At 47.2% G+C, this 23,378-nt stretch overlaps 1 protein-coding gene across 1 annotated transcript in view; it reads right to left on the bottom strand.

Annotated features, from left to right (window-relative positions):
- The window catches only part of LOC121584478 (PDZ domain-containing protein 2), an 82,125-nt gene that overhangs the window by 2,638 nt on the left and 56,109 nt on the right, over nucleotides 1-23,378 (bottom strand). Inside the window, 12 exon segments of the mRNA XM_045225960.1 lie at nucleotides 1,207-1,338; nucleotides 5,000-5,282; nucleotides 9,748-9,849; nucleotides 10,059-10,176; nucleotides 10,355-13,434; nucleotides 13,436-13,635; nucleotides 17,358-17,502; nucleotides 17,851-18,509; nucleotides 18,771-18,974; nucleotides 21,487-21,712; nucleotides 21,749-22,018; nucleotides 22,835-22,935. Of these exon segments, the coding sequence (XP_045081895.1) occupies nucleotides 1,207-1,338; nucleotides 5,000-5,282; nucleotides 9,748-9,849; nucleotides 10,059-10,176; nucleotides 10,355-13,434; nucleotides 13,436-13,635; nucleotides 17,358-17,502; nucleotides 17,851-18,509; nucleotides 18,771-18,974; nucleotides 21,487-21,712; nucleotides 21,749-22,018; nucleotides 22,835-22,935 (5,520 nt within the window).

The raw sequence follows: 23,378 nt of genomic DNA, 5'->3' as shown, positions 1-23,378 counted from the left end.
TCCTCTCCTCTCCTCTCCTCTCTCCTCTCCTCTCCTCTCCTCTCCTCTCCTCTCCTCTCCTCTCCTCTCCTCTCCTCTCCTCTCCTCTCCTCTCCTCTCCTCTCCTCTTTGTGATGATGTGTTGGCAGACAACTCACTGACCCTGCCTGTTCTGACTAGCATACTGGTCACTGGCGCCATCTGGTGAGCATGGACCGATACTGACTGAGCCCACAAGCCCAGTCATGAAGAAACATACTGCCTCGATCAGGGTTTCCCAAACTCAGTCCTGTTTGGCGACGAATATGTAGTGAGGGCCAGCCAATGAGAGCGTACAGGTCACAGTGGTGGGTAGTATATGGGGCTTTGGTGACAAAACGGATGGCACTGTGATAGACTACATCCAATTTGCTGAGTTGAGTGTTGGAAGCTATTTTGTAAATGACATTGCCAAAGTCAAGGATCGGTAGGATAGTCAGTTTTACGAGGGCATGTTTGGCAGCATGAGTGAAGGAGGCTTTGTTGCGAAATAGGAAGCCGATTCTAGATTTAACTTTGGATTGGAGATTCTTAATGTGAGTCTGGAAGGAGAGTTTACAGTCTAACCAGACACCTAGGTATTTGTAGTTGTCCACATACTCTAGGTCAGACCCGTCGAGAGTAGTGATTCTAGTCAGGTGGGCGGGTGCCACACAGTGTCCAATGAAGGTCCAGATGTATACAAAATGGTGTTGTCTGCGTAGAGGTGGATCTGAGAGTCACCAGCAGCAAGAGCGACATCATTGATATACACAGAGAAAAGAGTCGGACCGAGAATTGAACCCTGTGGCACCCCCATAGAGACTGCCATAGGTCCAGACAACAGGCCCTCCGATTTGACACAGCACTACACAGTTGATTCAAATAATCTAAGCTTGATGATGAGTTGGTTATTTGAATCAGCTGTGTAGTGCTAGGGCAAAACCCAAAACGTGCACCCGGGGAGGGGGGGGGTGTATGGTATCTACTAGCAGAGTTAAAGAAACCCTCACCTAGAGCGCACACTACATTCACCATGGGAAATAGAGACTGAGGTGTGTGTGTGTGTGTGTGTGTGTGTGAGTGTGTGTGTGTGAGTGTGTGTGAGTGTGTGTGAGTGTGAGTGTGAGTGTGAGTGTGAGTGTGAGTGTGTGTGTGTGTGTGTGTGTGTGTGTGTGTGTGTGTGTGTGTGTGTGTGTGTGTGCTGACCTTTGAAGACTCGTTTGACGTTGAGGGGGCGGTCTCCATGCACCGAGGCTTTGCCCCCCTCCAGACTGAAGCCCAGACCAGCTGACGTCTTCAGGAGCTCCGCCTTCAGAACCCCGTCAGGACCCACCTCCACTGGAACACACACAGGTAAACAATACCAAACAATTCTATTTTATAGCATGAATAGTCATGTAATATAATAATATATGCTATTTAGCAGACGCTTTTTTCCAAAGCGACTTACAGTCACACGTGCATATATTTTACGTAAGGGTGGTCCCGGGAATTGAACCCACATTCCTGGCGTTGCAAGCGCCATGCTCTGCCAACTGAGCCATACAGGGCCACTATAGGAACTGGAGTGTGATTATATGTATTAAAATCATTAATGATAATACGTTTGTGGTTAAGAGCGTTGTGCCAGTAACCGAAAGGTCGCTGGTTCTAATCCCCGAGCCGACTAGGTGAAAAATCTGTCGATGTGCCCTTGAGCAAGGCACTTAACCCTAATTGCTCCTGTAAGTCCCTCTGGATAAGAGCGTCTGCTAAATGACAAAAAAAATATATATATACAGTGGGGAGAACAAGTATTTGATACACTGACGATTTTGCAGGTTTTCCTACTTACAAAGCATGTAAAGGTCTGTAAGTTTTATCATAGGTACACTTCAACTGTGAGAGACGGAATCTAAAACAAAAATCCAGAAAATCGCATTGTATGATCTTTAAGTAATTAATTTGCTTTTTATTGCATGACATAAGTATTTGATCACCTACCAACCAGTAAGAATTCCGGCTCTCACAGACCTGTTAGTTTTTCTTTAAGAAGCCCTCCTGTTCTCCACTCATTACCTGTATTAACTGCACCTGTTTGAACTCGTTACCTGTATAAAAGACACCTGTCCACACACTCAATCAAACAGACTCCAACCTCTCCACAATGGCCAAGACCAGAGAGCTGTGTAAGGACATCAGGGATAAAATTGTAGACCTGCACAAGGCTGGGATGGGCTACAGGACAATAGGCAAGCAGCTTGGTGAGAAGGCAACAACTGTTGGCGCAATTATTAGAAAATGGAAGAAGTTCAAGATGATGGTCAATCACCCTCGGTCTGGGGCTCCATGCAAGATCTCACCTCGTGGGGCATCAATGATCATGAGGAAGGTGAGGGATCAGCCCAGAACTACACGGCAGGACCTGGTCAATGACCTGAAGAGAGCTGGGACCACAGTCTCAAAGAAAACCATTAGTAACACACTACGCCGTCATGGATTAAAAATCCTGCAGCGCACGCAAGGTCCCCCTGCTCAAGCCAGCGCATGTCCAGGCCCGTCTGAAGTTTGCCAATGACCATCTGGATGATCCAGAGGAGGAATGGGAGAAGGTCATGTGGTCTGATGAGACAAAAATTGAGCTTTTTGGTCTAAACTCCACTCGCCGTGTTTGGAGGAAGAAGAAGGATGAGTACAACCCCAAGAACACCATCCCAACCGTGAAGCATGGAGGTGGAAATATCATTCTTTGGGGATGCTTTTCTGCAAAGGGGACAGGACGACTGCACCGTATTGAGGGGAGGATGGATGGGGCCATGTATCACGAGATCTTGGCCAACAACCTCCTTCCCTCAGTAAGAGCATTGAAGATGGGTCGTGGCTGGGTCTTCCAGCATGACAACGACCCGAAACACACAGCCAGGGCAACTAAGGAGTGGCTCCGTAAGAAGCATCTCAAGGTCCTGGAGTGGCCTAGCCAGTCTCCAGACCTGAACCCAATAGAAAATCTTTGGAGGGAGCTGAAAGTCCGTATTGCCCAGCGACAGCCCCGAAACCTGAAGGATCTGGAGAAGGTCTGTATGGAGGAGTGGGCCTAAATCCCTGCTGCAGTGTGTGCAAACCTGGTCAAGACCTACAGGAAACGTATGATCTCTATAATTGCAAACAAAGGTTTCTGTACCAAATATTAAGTTCTGCTTTTCTGATGTATCAAATACTTATGTCATGCAATAAAATGCAAATGAATTACTTAAAAATCATACAATGTGATTTTCTGGATTTTGAGGTTAGGATTGGGAGAGGAGAGGACTAGCCATTGGATAAGGGTTAGGGTTGGGAGAGGAGAGGAGAGGACTAGCCGTTGGATAAGGGTTAGGGTTGGGCGAGGAGAGGAGAGGACTAGCCGTTGGATAAGGGTTAGGGTTGGGCGAGGAGAGGAGAGGACTAGCCGTTGGATAAGGGTTAGGATTGGGAGAGGAGAGGAGAGGACTAGCCGTTGGATAAGGTTTAGGGTTGGGAGAGGAGAGGACTAGCCATTGGATAAGGTTTAGGGTTGGGAGAGGAGAGGAGAGGACTAGCCGTTGGATAAGGGTTAGGTTTGGGAGAGGAGAGGAGAGGACTAGCCGTTGGATAAGGGTTGGGAGAGGAGAGAACTAGCCCAGACAAGTTTGTCCCTGACTGACTCACTGTCCTCGGGCGGCTCCCACACAACATCTTCCGACAAGACAAGACAGGATCAGACAGGACAGGACAGGACAGGGGCTTGGTAATACTCACGCTCTCAGAGTGTGTCTGTGTGTGTCTTAAGGGTTCTTCTCTTTACTAAACTATACTAGACTGTTGTTTGTGTTTCTCCGAGCAAAACCGTTAACAGAAATGGGAACTGTTCAATTTAATCTACCCAGGGCTTTAACCAAGCCTTTAGTTGACATAATGTTTTTTTTCTTTGCACATGGCACATACAGTGGGGAGGGCCGTAATTCTTACTGGTTGGTAGGTGATCAAATATTTATGTCATGCAATAAAATGCAAATGAATTACTTAAAAATCATACAATGTGATTTTCTGGATTTTTGTTTTAGATTCCGTCTCTCACAGTTGAAGTGTACCTATGATAAAAATTACAGACCTCTACATGCTTTGTAAGTAGGAAAACCTGCAAAATCGGCAGTGTATCAAATACTTGTTCTCCCCACTGTATATATATATATTTTTGGTTAAAGGCCCAGTGCAGTCAAAAACATGATTTTCCTGTGTTTTATATATATTTCCACACTATGAGGTTGGAGTAATACTGTGAAATTGTGAAAATGATGATAATGTCCTTTTAGTGTAAGAGCTGTTTGAAAAGACCACCTGAAATTTCAGCCTATTTTGGTGGGATGGAGTTTTGTCCTAACTGGTGACATCACCAGGAGGTAAATTAGTTAATAGCCCAATTAGAAAGAGTTCCAAAACTCTTTCAAAATTTCAGATAGTTTTCAGTTTTCCCCTCCCCATTCAGACCACTCCCAGACAGTCCTAGCAGAATTCTTACTTGAGAAATTGCTCTTTGCTAAGAAGCTATTTTGATTTATTTTTGACCATTTTAATTGTAAAACAATCACAGTAAGGTACTTAATTGTTACTCAGAAATCATTTGACATTGAGATAAAAACGTCTGCATATTACCTTTAATGTACATGCAAAATGGCTTACAAATGCATTACTTCTCAATTTCACAGACAATCTCCTCTATTCTCTCCTCTACCTCTACAGTGCAAGTGTCCTCTGGATTAATAATAATAATAATAATAATAATAATAATATGCCATTTAGCAGACGCTTTTATCCAAAGCGACTTACAGTCATGCGTGCATACATTTTTTTTGTGTATGGGTGGTCCCGGGGATCGAACCCACTACCTTGGCGTTACAAGCGCCGTGCTCTACCAGCTGAGCTACAGAGGACCAAGCGCCGTGCTCTACCAGCTGAGCTACAGAGGACCACATTACTGTCCCTCCCAGTCCCAGTCCCATACCTGGTCTAGCCGTCTCAGGCCCGTTCTCTCTGCACCCCAGGGAGTAGCTTCGTCCTATGTGGTGGGACAGGTCATGGTGTCTCGGGGACATCTGTCTTTCACTGTCCTTCCCCCTGTGAAGGACCACCAGGGCCTGAGTGGACAGTCTAGCCTGGTGGAGACAGGACAGGGCTTCTCCGTGGGATGTCCCCTCCAAGCTTCTGCCGTTGATGGACAGGACGCTGTCCCCCCGCTGAATAGTCCCTTCCAGGCCAGCCACGCCATTGGAGAAGACACGATGGACCTGGCCAATCACAGCGCAGTGGGTGGAGTTAAGATAAAGAACATGTTCAACATTGAAGGGAGATGAAAACATTTGCAGGGCCTAGTGAAAGTCTACACACCTCTTAAACAGTTGTCACATTTTGCTGCCTTAAAATGTCATCTAAAAAGGAATTAAAGGGGAAAATCTACAAAAAATAATAATAGACTTTCTGTCACAGCGAACATTCTACATTCGGGAAGTCCAATCGATTGTGCGATATGGCATATACCTTTTTATGTGATACTTTTGGCTTGTGGTTCATAATTTGACCTTTTCGGAGATCTCTGCCAAGCAAGGAGGAAAACGCACGCTGGCTTACTGCCCATGCCAGAACACGAGGGGACTCATAAACACAACCATCTGGCAGTTTTCATCAGACTTCAGCACGTCACCCAACACAACACGCCTTTTAACTGTATAGTCAGAAACATCATCAGCCTATTTCATTTCTCTCTTTCAATGGTCTGGAAACCAGGCAGAACAATGCTGTGCTCTAAAGGTGGCATCCTAGCCACACATTACAATATCATCGTCGATCTGATCAGAAACACTGTGCTCACAACCTTTATCTCCTAAATGATGTCGCTGTTTGGGAATATATTGCACAATAGGCTATAAGGTTTTTTACCAGGTGCAAACACACACAACGAGCTCAATAAATGTACACTGAAGAAAAGTTTCACCTTCTTAGATAACAAAATATCCTCCTAACTTATATAATTCCATGTGTCCGCCATTTTGTCTTTATAAACTTTCACACAGCCAATTCCATGAACTGAGGTAATCAAATCAGCAACTCTACAGCTGTTGATGGCAGTGATCATCATTCATCACGTATGCTATATATAATCAATACTTGCTATATATACACTGAGTGTACAAAACATTAGGAACACCTTCCTAATATTGAGTTGCACCCCCTTTTGCCCTTAGAACAGTCTCAATTCGTCGGGGCGTGGACTCTACAAGGTGTCGAAAGCGTTCCACAGGGATGCTGGCCCCATGTTGACTTCAATGCTTCCCACGGTTGTGGTCAAGTTGGCTGGATGTCCTTTGGGTGATGGACCATTGTTGATACACATGGGAAACTGTTGAGCGTGACAAACTCAGCAGCGTAGCAGTTTTTGACACACTCAAACCAGTGCGCCTGGCACCTACTACCATACCCCGTTCAAAGGCACTTAAATGTTGTGTCTTGCCCATTCACCCTCTGAATGGCACACATACACAATCCATGTCTTGAAACCCCACCTCTTTAAGGAATACCTGGAATAGTATAAAGTAATCCTACTACCTCCCCTCTTACCCCACAAAAAAAAAAAGAAGAAAAAAAGTGGTTATCCCACTGGCTATAAGGTGAATGCACCAATTTGTAAGTCGCTCTGGATAAGAGCGTCTGCTAAATGACGTAAATGTAAATGTAAAAAATGTCTCAATTGTCTCAAGGCTTAAAAATCCTTCTTTAACCTGTCTCCTCCCCTTCATCTACACTGATTTGAAGTGGATTTAACAAGTGCTTTCAATAAGGGATCATAGCTTTCACCTGGATTCACCTGGTCAGTCTATGTCATGGAAAGAGCAGGTGTTTGTAGACTCAGTGTAGAACCAATACACAAGGAGGGCAAACACGTTTTGTTGATTTCTGGCATATCATCAAAATAAATCAATCACAGCACATTTTTCAGGCACCACACCCTCATAGGGTAATTTTTTCCCCTTAATCATATAACAATACACTTTTACCAGTTGAATATAGACACAAATATATTAAACATTTTATAAAATATGTTATTAAAATATGCAAATGAGGTGATATTCATTAAATATGTACATATTTGCATATCATGCAAATCAATTTTTTTCTGGACACTGGATGAAGTCAGTCTACATTTTTTGGTTTCATTTTGTTAAGACACTCCAGGACCGGACTTGTCCAGAGCAGATTGTGGATAAATACTTTTTTAATCTTTCTATCTGTAAAATACTAAAGACATGCACGTAAAAAATGCATTTCTGGTGCATTTTTCCAAAGAAAAACAATTTAGAGATAAAAAAAATGCTCCTAAGCACAATTTACCAGGAGCTCTAGACTGTCCATATGGTCTGTGCAGCAGGAGTAGGGCATTTGATGCAAACATATAAGAATACTTTTCCATTTTATAAAATGTGTCTGCATGATCACATTCTATTGCTCGCTCGAGGAAATCTGGCCCTGGCCTGCAAACGAAAATCTCCTGCGTCATTTTGTAAAAGATTGTCAAACATAGTCTACCGATTTGAAAATGTTTAATTTAGGCTCATAGCAAATGTAATAATAGCATATTTGATCTATCCCAATGAAAAATTGGACAGTGAGCATAAATCACATTTTTGATAGAGGCCTGCATCAGTGTCTAGGCTAGGATAGGTTCGCTTACAGCTGGCTAATGTAGGACATCTACAATCTAATGAAAACATTTGTTACATACATTTGCCTTTTAGCCCATAACTGTCATTCTATAAAGTGGACGTTATGTTGAACACTCACTAGTCTTTCCCTCTCATTTTAATAGATATATTTTGCCATAATGATCTGATCACACCGTGCAACAAACGATGTAGCCTACACTCAGAGACGGAAGATGGACAATGTTGATTGGCAGATGGATGTCCAATGGGGTAAAAGTGGGGGGATCCTTTTCTCTTTACTTGGCAGAGATCTCAGAAAAGGTCAAATTGAAAAACACGTGACCCAAGTTTATCACATAAAATGTAAATGCCATATCGCACAATCGATTTGCACAACCTGCTCCACACTTTCAAAGTGAAAGAAAAAGTATAGAACATTTTCTAAATTAATAAAAAATTAATACTTGGTGGAAGCACCTTTGGCAGCAATTACAGATGTACAGTGGCTTGCGAAAGTTTCACCCCCCTTGGCATTTTTCCTATTTTGTTGCCTTACAACCTGGAATTAAAATTGATTTTGGGGGGGTTTGTATCATTTCATTTACACAACATGCCTACCACTTTGAAGATGCTAAATATTTATTGTGAAACAAACAAGAAATAAGACAAAAAAACATGAGCGTGCATAACTATTCACCCCCCGAAAGTCAATACTTTGTAGAGCCACCTTTTGCAGCAATTACAGCTGCAAGTCTCTTGGGGTATGTCTCTATAAGCTTGGCACATCTAGCCACTGGGATTTTTGCCCATTCTTCAAGGCAAAACTGCTCCAGCTCCTTCAAGTTGGATGGGTTCCGCTGGTGTACAGCAATCTCTAAGTCATATCACTGATTCTCAGTTGGATTGAGGTCTGGGCTTTGACTAGGCCATTCCAAGATGAAAGGTGTTGGGCTTGCGCCAGACATAGCGTTTTCCTTGATGGCCAAAAAGCTCAATTTTAGTCTCATCTGACCAGAGTACCTTCTTCCATATGTTTGGGGAGTCTCCCACATACCTTTTGGTGAACACCAAACGTGTTTGCTTATTTTTTTCTTTAAGCAATGGCTTTTTTCTGGCCACTCTTCCGTAAAGCCCAGCTCTGTGGAGTGTACGGCTTTGCAGCTCCTTCAGGGTTATCTTTGGTCTCTTTGTTGCCTCTCTGATTAATGCCCTCCTTTCCTGGCCCAGTTTTGGTGGGCGGCCCTCTCTTGGCAGGTTTGTTGTGGTGTTTTTCAATTTTTTTAATAATGGATTTAATGGTGCTCCGTGGGATGTTCAAAGCTTCAGATGTTTTTTAATAACCCAACACTGATCTGTACTTCTCCACAACTTTGTCCCTGACCTGTTTGGAGAGCTCCTTGGTCTTCATGGTGCTGCTTGCTTGGTGGTGCCCCTTGCTTAGTGGTGTTGCAGACTCTGGGGCCTTTCAGAACAGGTGTATATATACTGAGATCATGTGACAGATCATGTGACACTTAGATTGCACACAGGTGGACTTTATTTAACTAATTATGTGACTTCTGAAGGTAATTGGTTGCACCAGATGTTATTTAGGGGCTTCATAGCAAAGGGGGTGAATACATATGCACGCACCACTTTTCCGTTATTTATTTTTTTGAATTTTTTGAAACAAGTAATTTTTTTCCTTTCACTTCACCAATTTGGACTATTTTGTGTATGTCCATTACATGAAATCCAAATAAAAATCAATTTAAATTACAGGTTGTAATGCAACAAAATAGGAAAAACGCCAAGGGGGATGAATACTTTAGCAAGGCACTGTAAATAATTTTACAGCTGTAATTTTACAAACTTATTCTAAATGATTTATAGTTGTAATTGCTGCCAAAGTTGCTTGTGCAATGTGGAACAGGTTGTGTAGATCTGTAGGATGAAAATCCAATGTAATTCCTTTTTAGCTAAATGTGACATTTTCAAATTAAAATAGATTCTAAAACAATATGCCACATTACATTGCTCAAATATCCAAATAGCTAAAATACACTACTGTACTTACAGAAATGGACTTCTGCTCAAGGTCCACTCCTCCAGCGATGCTGAAACCAAGTCCCGAGCCCTCTTCTTTGGAGAAGACTACAAAGTGGGTATCGTCTTTAACCTAGGGTAGGGGGGACCAGACGCAACACACACAGACACAGGAAGTGAGCTTTCAAGACAAGGATGAAAATACTTCAACACTGTCTTAGACTCTTCTCCTCTAGCCCCGTTCCGGATCTGTTAATGCCATGGTCATTGTCACGCCAAACACAGTGGTAAAGACAGCACAAATACATCTATGACCAGGCTAAAAAAGCAGTCGTTGGTTACCTCAGAGAGAGCCTTGGTCTCCTGTATCAGGGCCAACACGTCTGTCTTGGTGGTCAGCGTGGCCAGGACCGACTGCAGCTTACTCTGCTCCACCGGAGAGCCAGCCAGCACTGTCAAACTGGAGAGAAGACAGGAAACAGAACATTTAAATATGGGTTAGTATAGAAGTGACACTGCTTTACTCGTATGTGTGTGTCTGTCTGTATGTATGCACTCTTAGGGAAAGTTAAGTATTGGATATTTGAATCATATTGTAGAAAAAGAAAAATATAGAGATGGTTGGTGTTTTTACTCACCTGATGGACCAGTTGCTGAGATCTGTTTTCCCGTTGGTTTTCCCCTGGATGGGGTCCTGGCTGGCCTCAGCGTCGCTCCGGCTGGCCCTGGTCGGGGGCACCGCGGTAGGGGCAGAAGGCGGGGAACAGCCCCCTGTCTGGTTCTGGAGGGCCTCTGTGGGCCTGGCTGGGTGGATCTCCAGCTCCGTCTTAAATGTGGCATTGGTCCCTGGGTTACTGGAGAAGTCATCGGTGTACAGCTTGTCCAGGTCGGGCATGCTAAGGGCCCTGAGCTCCCTCAGTCTGGACCGGGACAGGTTGGCGTGGACTCGGGTCTGGCGGCTCCGCATCACTTGGGGTGTCTGAGGGGTTAGGGTCACGACCCCTGGGGGCAATATCTTGGAGATTTCGCCGTCCGAGAGTTTGTCCTGTGTTTGTCCAAGTGGAGCTTCGCTGGCGCTGCAGCTTTGAGTCAAAAGGTCAAAGTTCGTGAGAGTCAGACTTGACGGCGACTTGCGAAGCTGAGGTGACAAAGGGGTCAAGGGGGTTGAGGAGTTAAAGTTGTCGACGCACGAGCTGAAGCTTCTTCGTAGCGAGCGGCAGTCCACGGAGCTCACTGAGCTGGACATGTAGCCGGACAGTCTCCGGTTGAGAGGCGGCTTCAACGTTGCCATCAGAGCATAGGACTGAGCGTAGGACTGAATCTCGATGCATTTGAGCGCTGGCTTATCGAAGCTGGCCAGGTTCTCAAAGGACTTGATCCTCTGGCGGACAGAGAAGGGATTGGGATCCCCGGGGGTGCTGTTGTCTGTGGAGAAACTACGGCGATCCATCGCCTTCAGTTTGGACTTGTTGGTTTTGAGGTTTTCCACAGCCATATCTGTTAGACAGGAGTTTCTGAGAGAGATGTTTATGATACCATCGTTTATAGGCAAAGGAACCACATCTACGGATTCTAGGACTATTGAGTTCACTGCTGAATCATTTGTAGTGTTGTCGACCTTTTCTAGAGCACACACAGAGCCAGGGGGTGCAGGAGCAGCAGGCCTGAGATTGGTCTCTACTGCACTTCCATTGACCTGTTCTTTGTGTGACGTAATATCTGGGATATGAGTAATTTGAGTTATTGAGTAATTATTTGAATTCACAGTTTCCTTTCGCGTCAGAACTGGCGTAGACGACGAGGAGGAAGGAAGAGTAGAAGAGGAAGATGAGAGTCGCACCTCAATGAAAGTCCTCTGGGTAGTTGGGACTGGCTCCGGTTGTTCCTTGGACGTAGCAGTAGCTGGAGTCACCTGCTCCTCTTTGTTAGGGTGAAGCTCCGACTTGGTCCTGGTGGCTGACTGTGCTGCCTCCAGCATGGTAGTGGTTGTGGGGTTGGACTTGTCCTGGGCTCGGTCACCTGGTTTGGGCGAGGCGGGGATCCTGCTACTGATGCTGCTAGTCTTTAAGCTGCTAGATGAGGCTGCTGCCTTTCTGGTTAGCAGAGGAGAGTCTACCTTCTTGGCTTGCAGTTTGGGGGACTGGAGCGGGGAAGTTTTGCTTGCGTTCCCCAGAGCCGCCGGACCTTCGGCTTTCGGTTTCGGGGAAAGCTGCTGCTGCTGGGTCTTGTTTTGACTCTTGATGCTGAGCCCCTTCAGTTTAGGCGCAGTGCTGCTGGTCTTCTGGACTTTGTCATTGACTCTGAGCCTGCTGCTACTGCTGGACAGAGGGATGTCTGTTGAAGTGTGGTTGACTGATTTGGGACCTGATGTCCTGAGACAGGGACTAGTAGGGTTATTCTGGACCAACCTGGGTTCCAGGGAAGTCGAGGAAACGTTCTCTCTCTCCCTGTCTCTTGTCGTTGTTAGCGATGGTCTCGAAGCGCCAGATCTACTATAGTTGGAGGGCATTGCCTTCACCGCCGTTGAGTGGCATGCTGCTGCTGCTGCTGATGATGATGATGATGATGATGCTGCTGATGATGGTGATGATGGTGATGTACTATTAGATAGTTTACCTAAAGTCAGCCTGGCTGTCCTCTCCGGACTCTGTGGGGTGACGCTGTGGCTAGCTGCTACAACACTTAGAGAAGGTGCCTGGCTGGGTTTCATCACAGGTGTAACAATGTTGCTGCCACTAACCCCATTGGCAACGCATTCTGAAGTCCCTGCAGGTCCTGGAGTGGGTACAGAATCTGTGTCCTTGGAAGACTGGCGGGAAACCATTTGGCAAGGGGAAGCCTTGGACTCCACAGCCAAACAGGCACCTGAGGACTGAGAGCCAGATATACCCTGAGACAGCGAGGGGGATGCGTTAGGGTTGGATTGGGTTGTTGTTACCACAGAACAGTCTTTGTCTTTGTTTTGCTGAGAGGCAGCATCAGGGTGAGTAGCAGCCGTCATAGTAGCAGCAGAAGTGGCAGAAGCAGCAGAGTCTAGTGCTACATCAAAGGGCCCAGACTCCTTTGTATAGTGGCTGCCGTCAGAGGCAGAGATAGAGAGCTGGGGAGACAATGGCCCATCTGTTAGGTGAGTCAGCTCAGCCTGGCTCAGAGTGCCGGGCCGCTGGGCCTCACTGTAACAAATCTCCACTTCCTCCTCATCAGAATCTGTGTCCTGGGGTTCAGTGCCGACACCGCGGCTCCCCGGTTTGTTATCGCCGGCAGCGCCAATGGGGCTGTCGTCGGTGACGGTGTCTTCGCTCTCTGAATCGCTGTCATCGACCAGGTCGTACATGTGGCTCTTCGAGGCGGCAGAGGCGCCGGGGGGTTTCTCCACCCCGTTTGAAAGAGCATCGTCTGTGAGATTACTGCTAAAGTTTCTGGAGTAATTGTTCAAGAATGTTTTACCCACCACAGGCAAGAGGCGACCTTTGTTTCCAGAATCCAAGACCGAGAAGTCCAACTGACTGGGCCGTGTTGGAGGGGTCTGAACATTACTTCTGTCTTTCTCTGGCAGGGCCTTGCTGTCTAGAGCTGACTCGCAGGATGTAGTCTCAGTACGTTGTGCTTCTGAAGGGGCTTTGGGGGTTTTGGAAGAGAGGGCACTCTTAACATCGGAGGAGCTTAGTTCGGTTATGATGTCATCGATGTAGGTGACAGGTATATCACTGCTAAGGTTGTGGTTGGTCGGGGCTGTGGGTTTGAGATTGTGATTTGTTGCTGAGGAGGAGGAGGAGGAGGAGGAGGAGGAGGAGGAGGATTCCTGGATTTGGAGCACCCCCATTGGCCTCCTGGGGAGTTCTAGACTGATCCAGTTTCGAGGGTTCGATGACATCACAACTCCCCAATGACATCATAAGGCTGGAGAGGCGATCTACAGCTGTGGGAGGAAGAGATTGCTTAATGAATTAAAGAGGCAGTGAGACATTTTTTGTTCAATACAACTTTGCATTATAAGTTGCTCTTATACCACATTGTTGTTACCTTAATTTAGTAACTGGAATGCTACGTAACAACATATTAAAATGAAACACCATTTTTTTTTACATAACAGAACAACTAGGTTCCTCAGTCTCTCCAGATGTTCATTCTTCAACTGAATAAGACACCATCATTCATCTCAATGAACCTCATGTCATCAAGCCACTGTAAACCATACGAGAGAGAGTGGAAAACTGAGCGATGGGACACCAGTGTTTAATGGGATAGTCATTAATAAATCATGTGACCTAATGCACCAATAACGTCAAGCAAACCAGGAGGTGAGCTGACATATCGGTTCTGTGACCTAATGCACCAATAACGTCAAGCAAACCAGGAGGTGAGCTGACATATGGGTTCTGTTTTTAGATATCAACATTCCTGCTATCCTCCGCCAGCGTATACTTTCCCACTGAGTTGGTTTCTGACATTAAATGGAAGCTTCCGAGGATCGAACCAGCAGCCCCTGTTTGGTCCACAGCCCAGCAGAACCAGCAGCCCCTGTTTGGTCTACAGCCCAGCAGAACCAGCAGCCTCTGTTTGGTCTACAGCCCAGCAGAACCAGCAGCCTCTGTTTGGTCTACAGCCCAGCAGAACCAGCAGCCCCTGTTTGGTCTACAGCCCAGCAGAACCAGCAGCCCATGTTTGGTCTACAGCCCAGCAGAACCAGCAGCCCATGTTTGGTCTACAGCCCAGCAGAACCAGCAGCCCATGTTTGGTCTACAGCCCAGCAGAACCAGCAGCCCCTGTTTGGTCTACAGCCCAGCAGAACCAGCAGCCCATGTTTGGTCTACAGCCCAGCAGAACCAGCAGCCCCTGTTTGGTCTACAGCCCAGCAGAACCAGCAGCCCCTGTTTGGTCTACAGCCCAGCAGAACCAGCAGCCCATGTTTGGTCTACAGCCCAGCAGAACCAGCAGCCCATGTTTGGTCTACAGCCCAGCAGAACCAGCAGCCCCTGTTTGGTCTACAGCCCAGCAGAACCAGCAGCCCCTGTTTGGTCCACAGCCCAGCAGAACCAGCAGCCCATGTTTGGTCTACAGCCCAGCAGAACCAGCAGCCCCTGTTTGGTCCACAGCCCAGCAGAAGCAGGTCCAGTATTCAAAAAGCGTCTCAGATTAGTAGTGCTGATCCAGGAACAGGTCCCCCCCTTTCCATATAGTCATATTCATTATGATCTAAAAGGCTAAACTGATCCTGAGAAAAATGTATGATCGTGTTGATGTAGATCCCAATGTAGAAATCGAATGTATTATGTATGCATGGGTAGCAGGAAAGCACATACAGACAAGGACATACAGACAAGGACATACAGACAAGGACATACAGACAAGCACATACAGACAAGGACATACAGACAAGGACATACAGACAAGGACATACAGACAAGGACATACAGACAAGGACATACAGACAAGGACATACAGACAAGGACATACAGACAAGCACATACAGACAAGGACATACAGACAAGGACATACAGACAAGGACCTACAGACAAGGACATACAGACAAGGACATACATTTACATTTACATTTTTAGTCATTTAGCAGACGCTCTTATCCAGAGCGACTTACATACAGGCAAGGACATACAGTTAGGCTACTCTTCTTTAAATTAGGTTGGTTGGTGTTCTTGCTGTGAGCGCTCATGTTGTCACATAAAGTCACCTTTCTAAATCTAAGACAGGTCAAGACCCATATTAGAAATTGACCGTCCTCCCGTGACCCAAATCAAGAAGAAATAATGTGTGATTATAGATGTATTCTCATCATAACTCGCCACCCACCTCTCACATGCCCAGGGACCACTTTGGGTCCCGACCCATAGTTTAAGAAACCCTGATTCATAGGATCCATATTTATCTGTGACCAACCATAAGCAACTCACAGCAATCCCGCCACGTCCCAAAACAACAAGAAATAAGCTATGCAGAAAACTACACAAATCTAACGTTGGCTAGCTAAAGAAAGCTAACAGCTAATGCAAGCTAACAAAGTGGGTAGCGGCGGGGGGGACTCCCTACAAAAACTCTACTACTGGGCAGCTTCTAGTCACTACTGAGGTAAATGAATGGATAGTCACCATGGATACAAAGCCAGCAGCGTGCTGTTCCCTTTGGGGTGCAGGGTTAGGGTACTGCCAGCAGGGGGCAGACTGCTGAGCCAGCTGAGATCTTACGTCTTAGGGAAGGCAGCGTTAGGGAGGAGGGAGAGGTGGGGGAGGTGGGGGAGAGACAGACTCTTCTCTTAATGACTGCTGGAGTGGAGTAGTTCACAGGGGGTCCTGATCAGACACTTTAAAAGGATAGTTCATTTTTGTCAAGTTTGAGCTAATCTTCGACTGGGGTGTCGTCATTCAAGTGAACTATCCTTAAAAAAAAAAAAAAGGGTTCCTGCCTCCCTTCCTTGAGGTATCCCTGATCGTTGATGTTGTTCTGATGTTGATTGGATACGTGATGTTATATCAGTGATAAATGATAAGGAAATTCTTCAAAGTGTTCAAACACCACCCCAGGTTAGGGCTGATGAGCTCCTGTTATGGTGGTGGACAGTTGTTATTGGTTTGTAATGTCATGCAGTTAGTATTGAGGCGGAAACAGCCCAAGAGCCCTGTTCAGCTGTTATGATGGGGATGACATAACATGATATGACAGGTTATGACGACCACCCATCGATGCTACTGAGGGGTAACTCCATGTTTGTTATGTTTTCGTGATTTAGTGTCAGTTATTTTAAAAAAAACCCTGAAGAGGTGGTTGTCATATGGCAGATATGATGTCATTGCATGACATTGTTCTAAAGTCTTGATGTCAAATTACAGGTTGTTTGATTCACAGGGTTGAGTGCTCGGGGGAATGGCTTGTTAATAGTGCTTAGTGAAGGTTGATTCACAGGGTGAGTGCTGGGGGAATGGCTTGTTAATAGTGCTTAGTGAAGGTTGATTCACAGGGTGAGTGCTGGGGGAATGGCTTGTTAATAGTGCTTAGTGAAGGTTGATTCACAGGGTGAGTGCTGGGGAATGGCTTGTTAATAGTGCTTAGTGAAGGTTGATTCACAGGGTGAGTGCTGGGGAATGGCTTGTTAATAGTGCTTAGTGAAGGTTGATTCACAGGGTGAGTGCTGGGGAATGGCTTGTTAATAGTGCTTAGTGAAGGTTGATTCACAGGGTGAGTGCTGGGGGAATGGCTTGTTAATAGTGCTTAGTGAAGGTTGATTCACAGGGTGAGTGCTGGGGGAATGGCTTGTTAATAGTGCTTAGTGAAGGTTGATTCACAGGGTGAGTGCTGGGGGAATGGCTTGTTAATAGTGCTTAGTGAAGGTTGATTCACAGGGTGAGTGCTGGGGGAATGGCTTGTTAATAGTGCTTAGTGAAGGTTGATTCACAGGGTGAGTGCTGGGGGAATGGCTTGTTAATAGTGCTTAGTGAAGGTTGATTCACAGGGTGAGTGCTGGGGGAATGGCTTGTTAATAGTGCTTAGTGAAGGTTGATTCACAGGGTGAGTGCTGGGGGAATGGCTTGTTAATAGTGCTTAGTGAAGGTTGATTCACAGGGTGAGTGCTGGGGGAATGGCTTGTTAATAGTGCTTAGTGAAGGTTGCCTCTACGTGCCGTAGTCTCACCTGACACGGGCCTCTTGACCTCCAGCGTGAGCGTCACAGGAAGGTTGTGCATGAGCTCACAGATGTCGTGATAGGACGACGAGCTGACGGGTGTGTCCCCAATCGACACGATCTCATCCCCCACACACATCCTGCCCTGGGATTCCTGCAACCAGGTCATAAGGGTCACAGGTCATAAGGGTCACAGGTCAAAAGGGACAGTGTATGAGGTCATAAAAAGGGGACAGTGTACAGATCCAATAAATCATGATGTTATGTAATGGTTGGTGAAGACATTAGGGCCAGGAACAGGCAGCCAGTGTTATAGTTAATAGAGGATTTTAGGACTGTACTGTACGGCAGTTAGATACATATTGTCTGGCTGGTTTACTCCTTAAGCCAGTGGTGGTTAACCTGGTTGATTTGTGATGTCTGTGTAGACATCAGCCTGGAATCCAAACTGATATGGCGAAATATCAGTTTGGATTTCAGGCTGGGAAGACGGTAGATGTACCCTTTCGGCCGCTCCTCCAGGCCTCAGTCCTGTGATCACCACCTTCAGAGGAGACGACTTGATCTCCAGGTCCATACCGAAGGACTCCTCCTCACTCCTCCTCAGGACCACCCTGTTGATGGTGCAGACCCCCGCCAGCTCGCTGAAGGCCCCGCCCTTCTTACAGAGGGGGTCGGGGTTAGACCCAGGCCGGCCCAGGGAGCGGCTGGAGGCTACCCCGGGCTGCGGGGCCAGAGACTGGGAGGATGGGGAGGTCGGAGACTCCTCTCCTTTGGGTCTCTGGTTCTGCTGGTTGGTTGGCAGGATGGGCGGGGCCTCGATACTCATCATACTCTTGACGCGGGCCACAGCCTTGTGTTCCAGCTTAGGGGAGCGCCTGGGCTCCAGGGGGCCCTGAGGGTCCTTCCTCACACCCAGGTTAGTGGGGCCTGTGGTGGGGCTATTCCCTGCTTCCCCGGGCAGGAAGGGCGATTCGGTGCCGGAGGAAGGAACACCGCCGACTCCTTCCTCCGACTCCGGAGAGCTTCTGTAGAGCGGGGTGAGTGGTCCCTCGCTCTCCTCCTCCACCTCAATGGGTGATGTAGCAATCACGGTGCCGGAGTCAGCAAGTACCCCAGGGGCAGTACCATGACCAGCCACCAGGTGGAAGGGCGGGGTCACTAGAGAAAGAGAAAGAACGAGAGAGAGAGAGAGAGAGAGAGAGAGAGAGAGAGAGAAGCAGAGACAGAGACAGAGAGAGAGAGAGAGAGAGAGAATGAAAGGAGAGGGTTTAATGCACATCCAACTGATGCACAGAAACTGAACAAAAATATCCAATCAAACAATTCCCAAAAAGTGATCTCTTCATAAAATAGGTGAGACAAATACAACATTTCGAGTCAACCACACCAACACGATGTTTCGACCAACACAAACCTCACCTGCTTCGTCCTCATCGCTGATCTCATCCTCATAGCAGATGACCCGTCTCTGTCGGAGCAGTGGGCTGCGGACAGAGCTGCTACCAGGACTACCCACACTGGGCTGGTGCTGGGTGGTCTCCACCGGACGGTTTACCACCGGGACACCGGGGGCCTTAACGTCTGCTCCGACCTCCCCTACCACACACGAGCCATCTTTAAATCCTGCCACCAGAGGAGATACACGGAGAAGGACATGCCATAACGGTTACAAGAACGTTTGGCGAAAAGGTGTTTTTGACCATATAACTGGATGTTCATTCATTGGAACATCCCTAGTAACCCTGGACTACGGGTAGTAGACTGTACTATGTGGCTGTGTAGAGGGGTAGTAGACTGTACCATGTGGCTGTGTAGAGGGGTAGTAGACTGTACCATGTGGCTGTGTAGAGGGGTAGTAGACTGTACCATGTGGCTGTGTAGGGGGTAGTAGACTGTACCATGTGGCTGTGTAGGGGGGTAGTAGACTGTACCATGTGGCTGTGTAGAGGGTAGTAGACTGTACTATGTGGCTGTGTAGAGGGGTAGTAGACTGTACCATGTGGCTGTGTAGGGGGTAGTAGACTGTACCATGTGGCTGTGTAGAGGGGGTAGTAGACTGTACTATGTGGCTGTGTAGAGGGTAGTAGACTGTACTATGTGGCTGTGTAGAGGGGTAGTAGACTGTACCATGTGGCTGTGTAGGGGGGTAGTAGACTGTACCATGTGGCTGTGTAGAGGGGTAGTAGACTGTACTATGTGGCTGTGTAGAGGGGTAGTAGACTGTACCATGTGGCTGTGTAGAGGGGTAGTAGACTGTACCATGTGGCTGTGTAGAGGGGTAGTAGACTGTACCATGTGGCTGTGTAGAGGGGTAGTAGACTGTACTATGTGGCTGTGTAGAGGGGTAGTAGACTGTACCATGTGGCTGTGTAGAGGGGTAGTAGACTGTACCATGTGGCTGTGTAGAGGGGTAGTAGACTGTACCATGTGGCTGTGTAGAGGGGTAGTAGACTGTACCATGTGGCTGTGTAGGGGGGTAGTAGACTGTACCATGTGGCTGTGTAGGGGGGTAGTAGACTGTACCATGTGGCTGTGTAGAGGGGTAGTAGACTGTACTATGTGGCTGTGTAGAGGGGTAGTAGACTGTACCATGTGGCTGTGTAGGGGGTAGTAGACTGTACCATGTGGCTGTGTAGAGGGTAGTAGACTGTACTATGTGGCTGTGTAGAGGGGTAGTAGACTGTACTATGTGGCTGTGTAGAGGGTAGTAGACTGTACCATGTGGCTGTGTAGGGGGTAGTAGACTGTACCATGTGGCTGTGTAGAGGGTAGTAGACTGTACCATGTGGCTGTGTAGAGGGGGTAGTAGACTGTACCATGTGGCTGTGTAGAGGGGTAGTAGACTGTACCATGTGGCTGTGTAGAGGGGTAGTAGACTGTACCATGTGGCTGTGTAGAGGGGTAGTAGACTGTACCATGTGGCTGTGTAGAGGGGTAGTAGACTGTACCATGTGGCGGTGTAGGGGGGATAGTAGACTGTACCATGTGGCTGTGTAGGGGGTAGTAGACTGTACCATGTGGCTGTGTAGGGGGGTAGTAGACTGTACCATGTGGCTGTGTAGAGGGGTAGTAGACTGTACTATGTGGCTGTGTAGAGGGGTAGTAGACTGTACCATGTGGCTGTGTAGAGGGGTAGTAGACTGTACCATGTGGCTGTGTAGGGGGGTAGTAGACTGTACCATGTGGCTGTGTAGGGGGGTAGTAGACTGTACCATGTGGCTGTGTAGGGGGGTAGTAGACTGTACTATGTGGCTGTGTAGAGGGGGTAGTAGACTGTACCATGTGGCTGTGTAGAGGGGTAGTAGACTGTACCATGTGGCTGTGTAGGGGGGTAGTAGACTGTACCATGTGGCTGTGTAGAGGGGTAGTAGACTGTACCATGTGGCTGTGTAGAGGGGTAGTAGACTGTACCATGTGGCTGTGTAGAGGGGGTAGTAGACTGTACCATGTGGCTGTGTAGAGGGGTAGTAGACTGTACCATGTGGCTGTGTAGAGGGGTAGTAGACTGTACCATGAGGCTGTGTAGAGGGGGTAGTAGACTGTACCATGTGGCTGTGTAGGGGGGTAGTAGACTGTACTATGTGGCTGTGTAGAGGGGTAGTAGACTGTACCATGTGGCTGTGTAGGGGGGTAGTAGACTGTACTATGTGGCTGTGTAGAGGGGTAGTAGACTGTACCATGTGGCTGTGTAGGGGGGTAGTAGACTGTACCATGTGGCTGTGTAGAGGGGTAGTAGACTGTACCATGTGGCTGTGTAGGGGGGTAGTAGACTGTACCATGTGGCTGTGTAGGGGGTAGTAGACTGTACCATGTGGCTGTGTAGGGGGTAGTAGACTGTACCATGTGGCTGTGTAGAGGGGGTAGTAGACTGTACCATGTGGCTGTGTAGGGGGTAGTAGACTGTACCATGTGGCTGTGTAGGGGGGTAGTAGACTGTACCATGTGGCTGTGTAGGGGGGTAGTAGACTGTACCATGTGGCTGTGTAGAGGGGTAGTAGACTGTACCATGTGGCTGTGTAGAGGGTAGTAGACTGTACCATGTGGCTGTGTAGAGGGGTAGTAGACTGTACCATGTGGCTGTGTAGGGGGTAGTAGACTGTACCATGTGGCTGTGTAGAGGGGTAGTAGACTGTACCATGTGGCTGTGTAGGGGGGTAGTAGACTGTACTATGTGGCTGTGTAGGGGGGTAGTAGACTGTACCATGTGGCTGTGTAGGGGGGTAGTAGACTGTACCATGTGGCTGTGTAGGGGGGTAGTAGACTGTACCATGTGGCTGTGTAGGGGGGTAGTAGACTGTACCATGTGGCTGTGTAGAGGGGTAGTAGACTGTACTATGTGGCTGTGTAGAGGGGTAGTAGACTGTACTATGTGGCTGTGTAGAGGGGTAGTAGACTGTACCATGTGGCTGTGTAGAGGGGTAGTAGACTGTACTATGTGGCTGTGTAGAGGGGTAGTAGACTGTACCATGTGGCTGTGTAGGGGGGTAGTAGACTGTACTATGTGGCTGTGTAGGGGAGGTGTCGTCTATCGAGGTGTTGCAGCTCCTGTGGTGGAGCATGTCGTCATCACTGGAGCCCATTGCCATGGTTTCTGACAGCGATGAATGACTGGTCACTTCCTGGGAGAAGTACTGAGATAGCTCCGCCTCCGAACTCAGTGACCCTTGCTGCAGGGAGGGAGGGAGAGAGAGAGAGAGAGAGAGAGAGAGAGAGAGAGAGAGAGAGAGAGAGAGAGAGAGAGAGGGAGAGAGAGAGAGAGAGAGAGAGAGAGAGAGAGAGAGAGAGAGAGAGAGAGAGAGAGAGAGAGAGAGAGAGAGACAGAGAGAGAGAGAGAGAGAGAGAGAGGAGAGAGAGAGACAGAGAGAGAGAGGAGAGATTGATTGATGTGTAGACTGGTGATGTGTCGACTATGACTAGTGATGACAGCCTGTTGGGGAACCTTGAGACTGTAGTAATTACAATACCAATAGAAGTAAAACTGGCTTGATTGATTGATTCATGGACTGATGGATGGATGGATGGATGGGTTGATGGGTTGATTGATTGACTGATAAAGATGGCACGGATGAAGAAGGGCAACATCTTACGAGTTCCAACCCAACTTTGTTTGTTGGAGAGGTAACTCGTAGCTCCACATTGATATGGTCCTGGTACTTCCTGTATGTAGCTCCACATTGATCTGGTACTGGTACTTCCTGTATGTAGTTCTACATTGATCTGGTAGTGGTACTTCCTGTATTTAGTTCTACATTGATCTGGTGCTGGTACTTCCTGTATGTAGCTCCATTCTTGTGTATTTTATTGTATTCCTCTTGTTACTATTATATTCACTATTATTTATTTGTTTAACTCTGCATCACTGGGAAGGGCTTGTAAGCATTTCACGGTAAAGTCTGCACCAGTTGTATTCGGTGCATGTGACAAATAACATTGGATTTTGATTTGACTCTTTGATATATTGATTGACAGGTAGCATAGCGTACCCTGCTAGCGGGCTCCAGGAACCTCTTCATGGTCCAGCTGAGGGACGAGCCATTTCCCTGTTTGGCCTTCACCGTGGGGGAGGGGCTCTTAGAGGGCAGACCTAGAGGTCAGAGGTCAGAGGATACAGGTTAGAGCAACGTTCACTCAATCACTCCAATGTAAATATCTTTATCAAACACAACTGACTATGATTCCAGGTGAGAGAGAGAGAGAGAGAGAGAGACAGAGACAGAGACAGAGACAGAGACAGAGACAGAGACAGACAGAGAGAGAGAGAGAGAGACACAGAGAGAGACAGAGAGAGAGAGAGAGAGAGAGAGAGAGAGAGAGAGAGAGAGGTGCTGCTGCTGTCTCCCACTAAGGAGGGGTTACAGCAGCATCTAGATCATCTGCACAGGTTCTGTCAGACCTGGGCTCTGACCGTTAACCTAAAGAAAATGAATATAATGATATTCCAAAAGAGGTCCGGAAATCAGGATCACAAATACTAATTCTATTTGGACACAGGTCTATTAGAACACACCAAAAACTACACATATCCTG

The sequence above is a fragment of the Coregonus clupeaformis genome, chromosome 16 (assembly GCF_020615455.1).
Source record: "Coregonus clupeaformis isolate EN_2021a chromosome 16, ASM2061545v1, whole genome shotgun sequence".
Classification (NCBI taxonomy): Eukaryota; Metazoa; Chordata; class Actinopteri; order Salmoniformes; family Salmonidae; genus Coregonus; species Coregonus clupeaformis.
The sequence above is the reverse complement of the archived record's forward strand: the minus strand, read 5'-3'. Positions and strand labels throughout refer to the sequence as shown.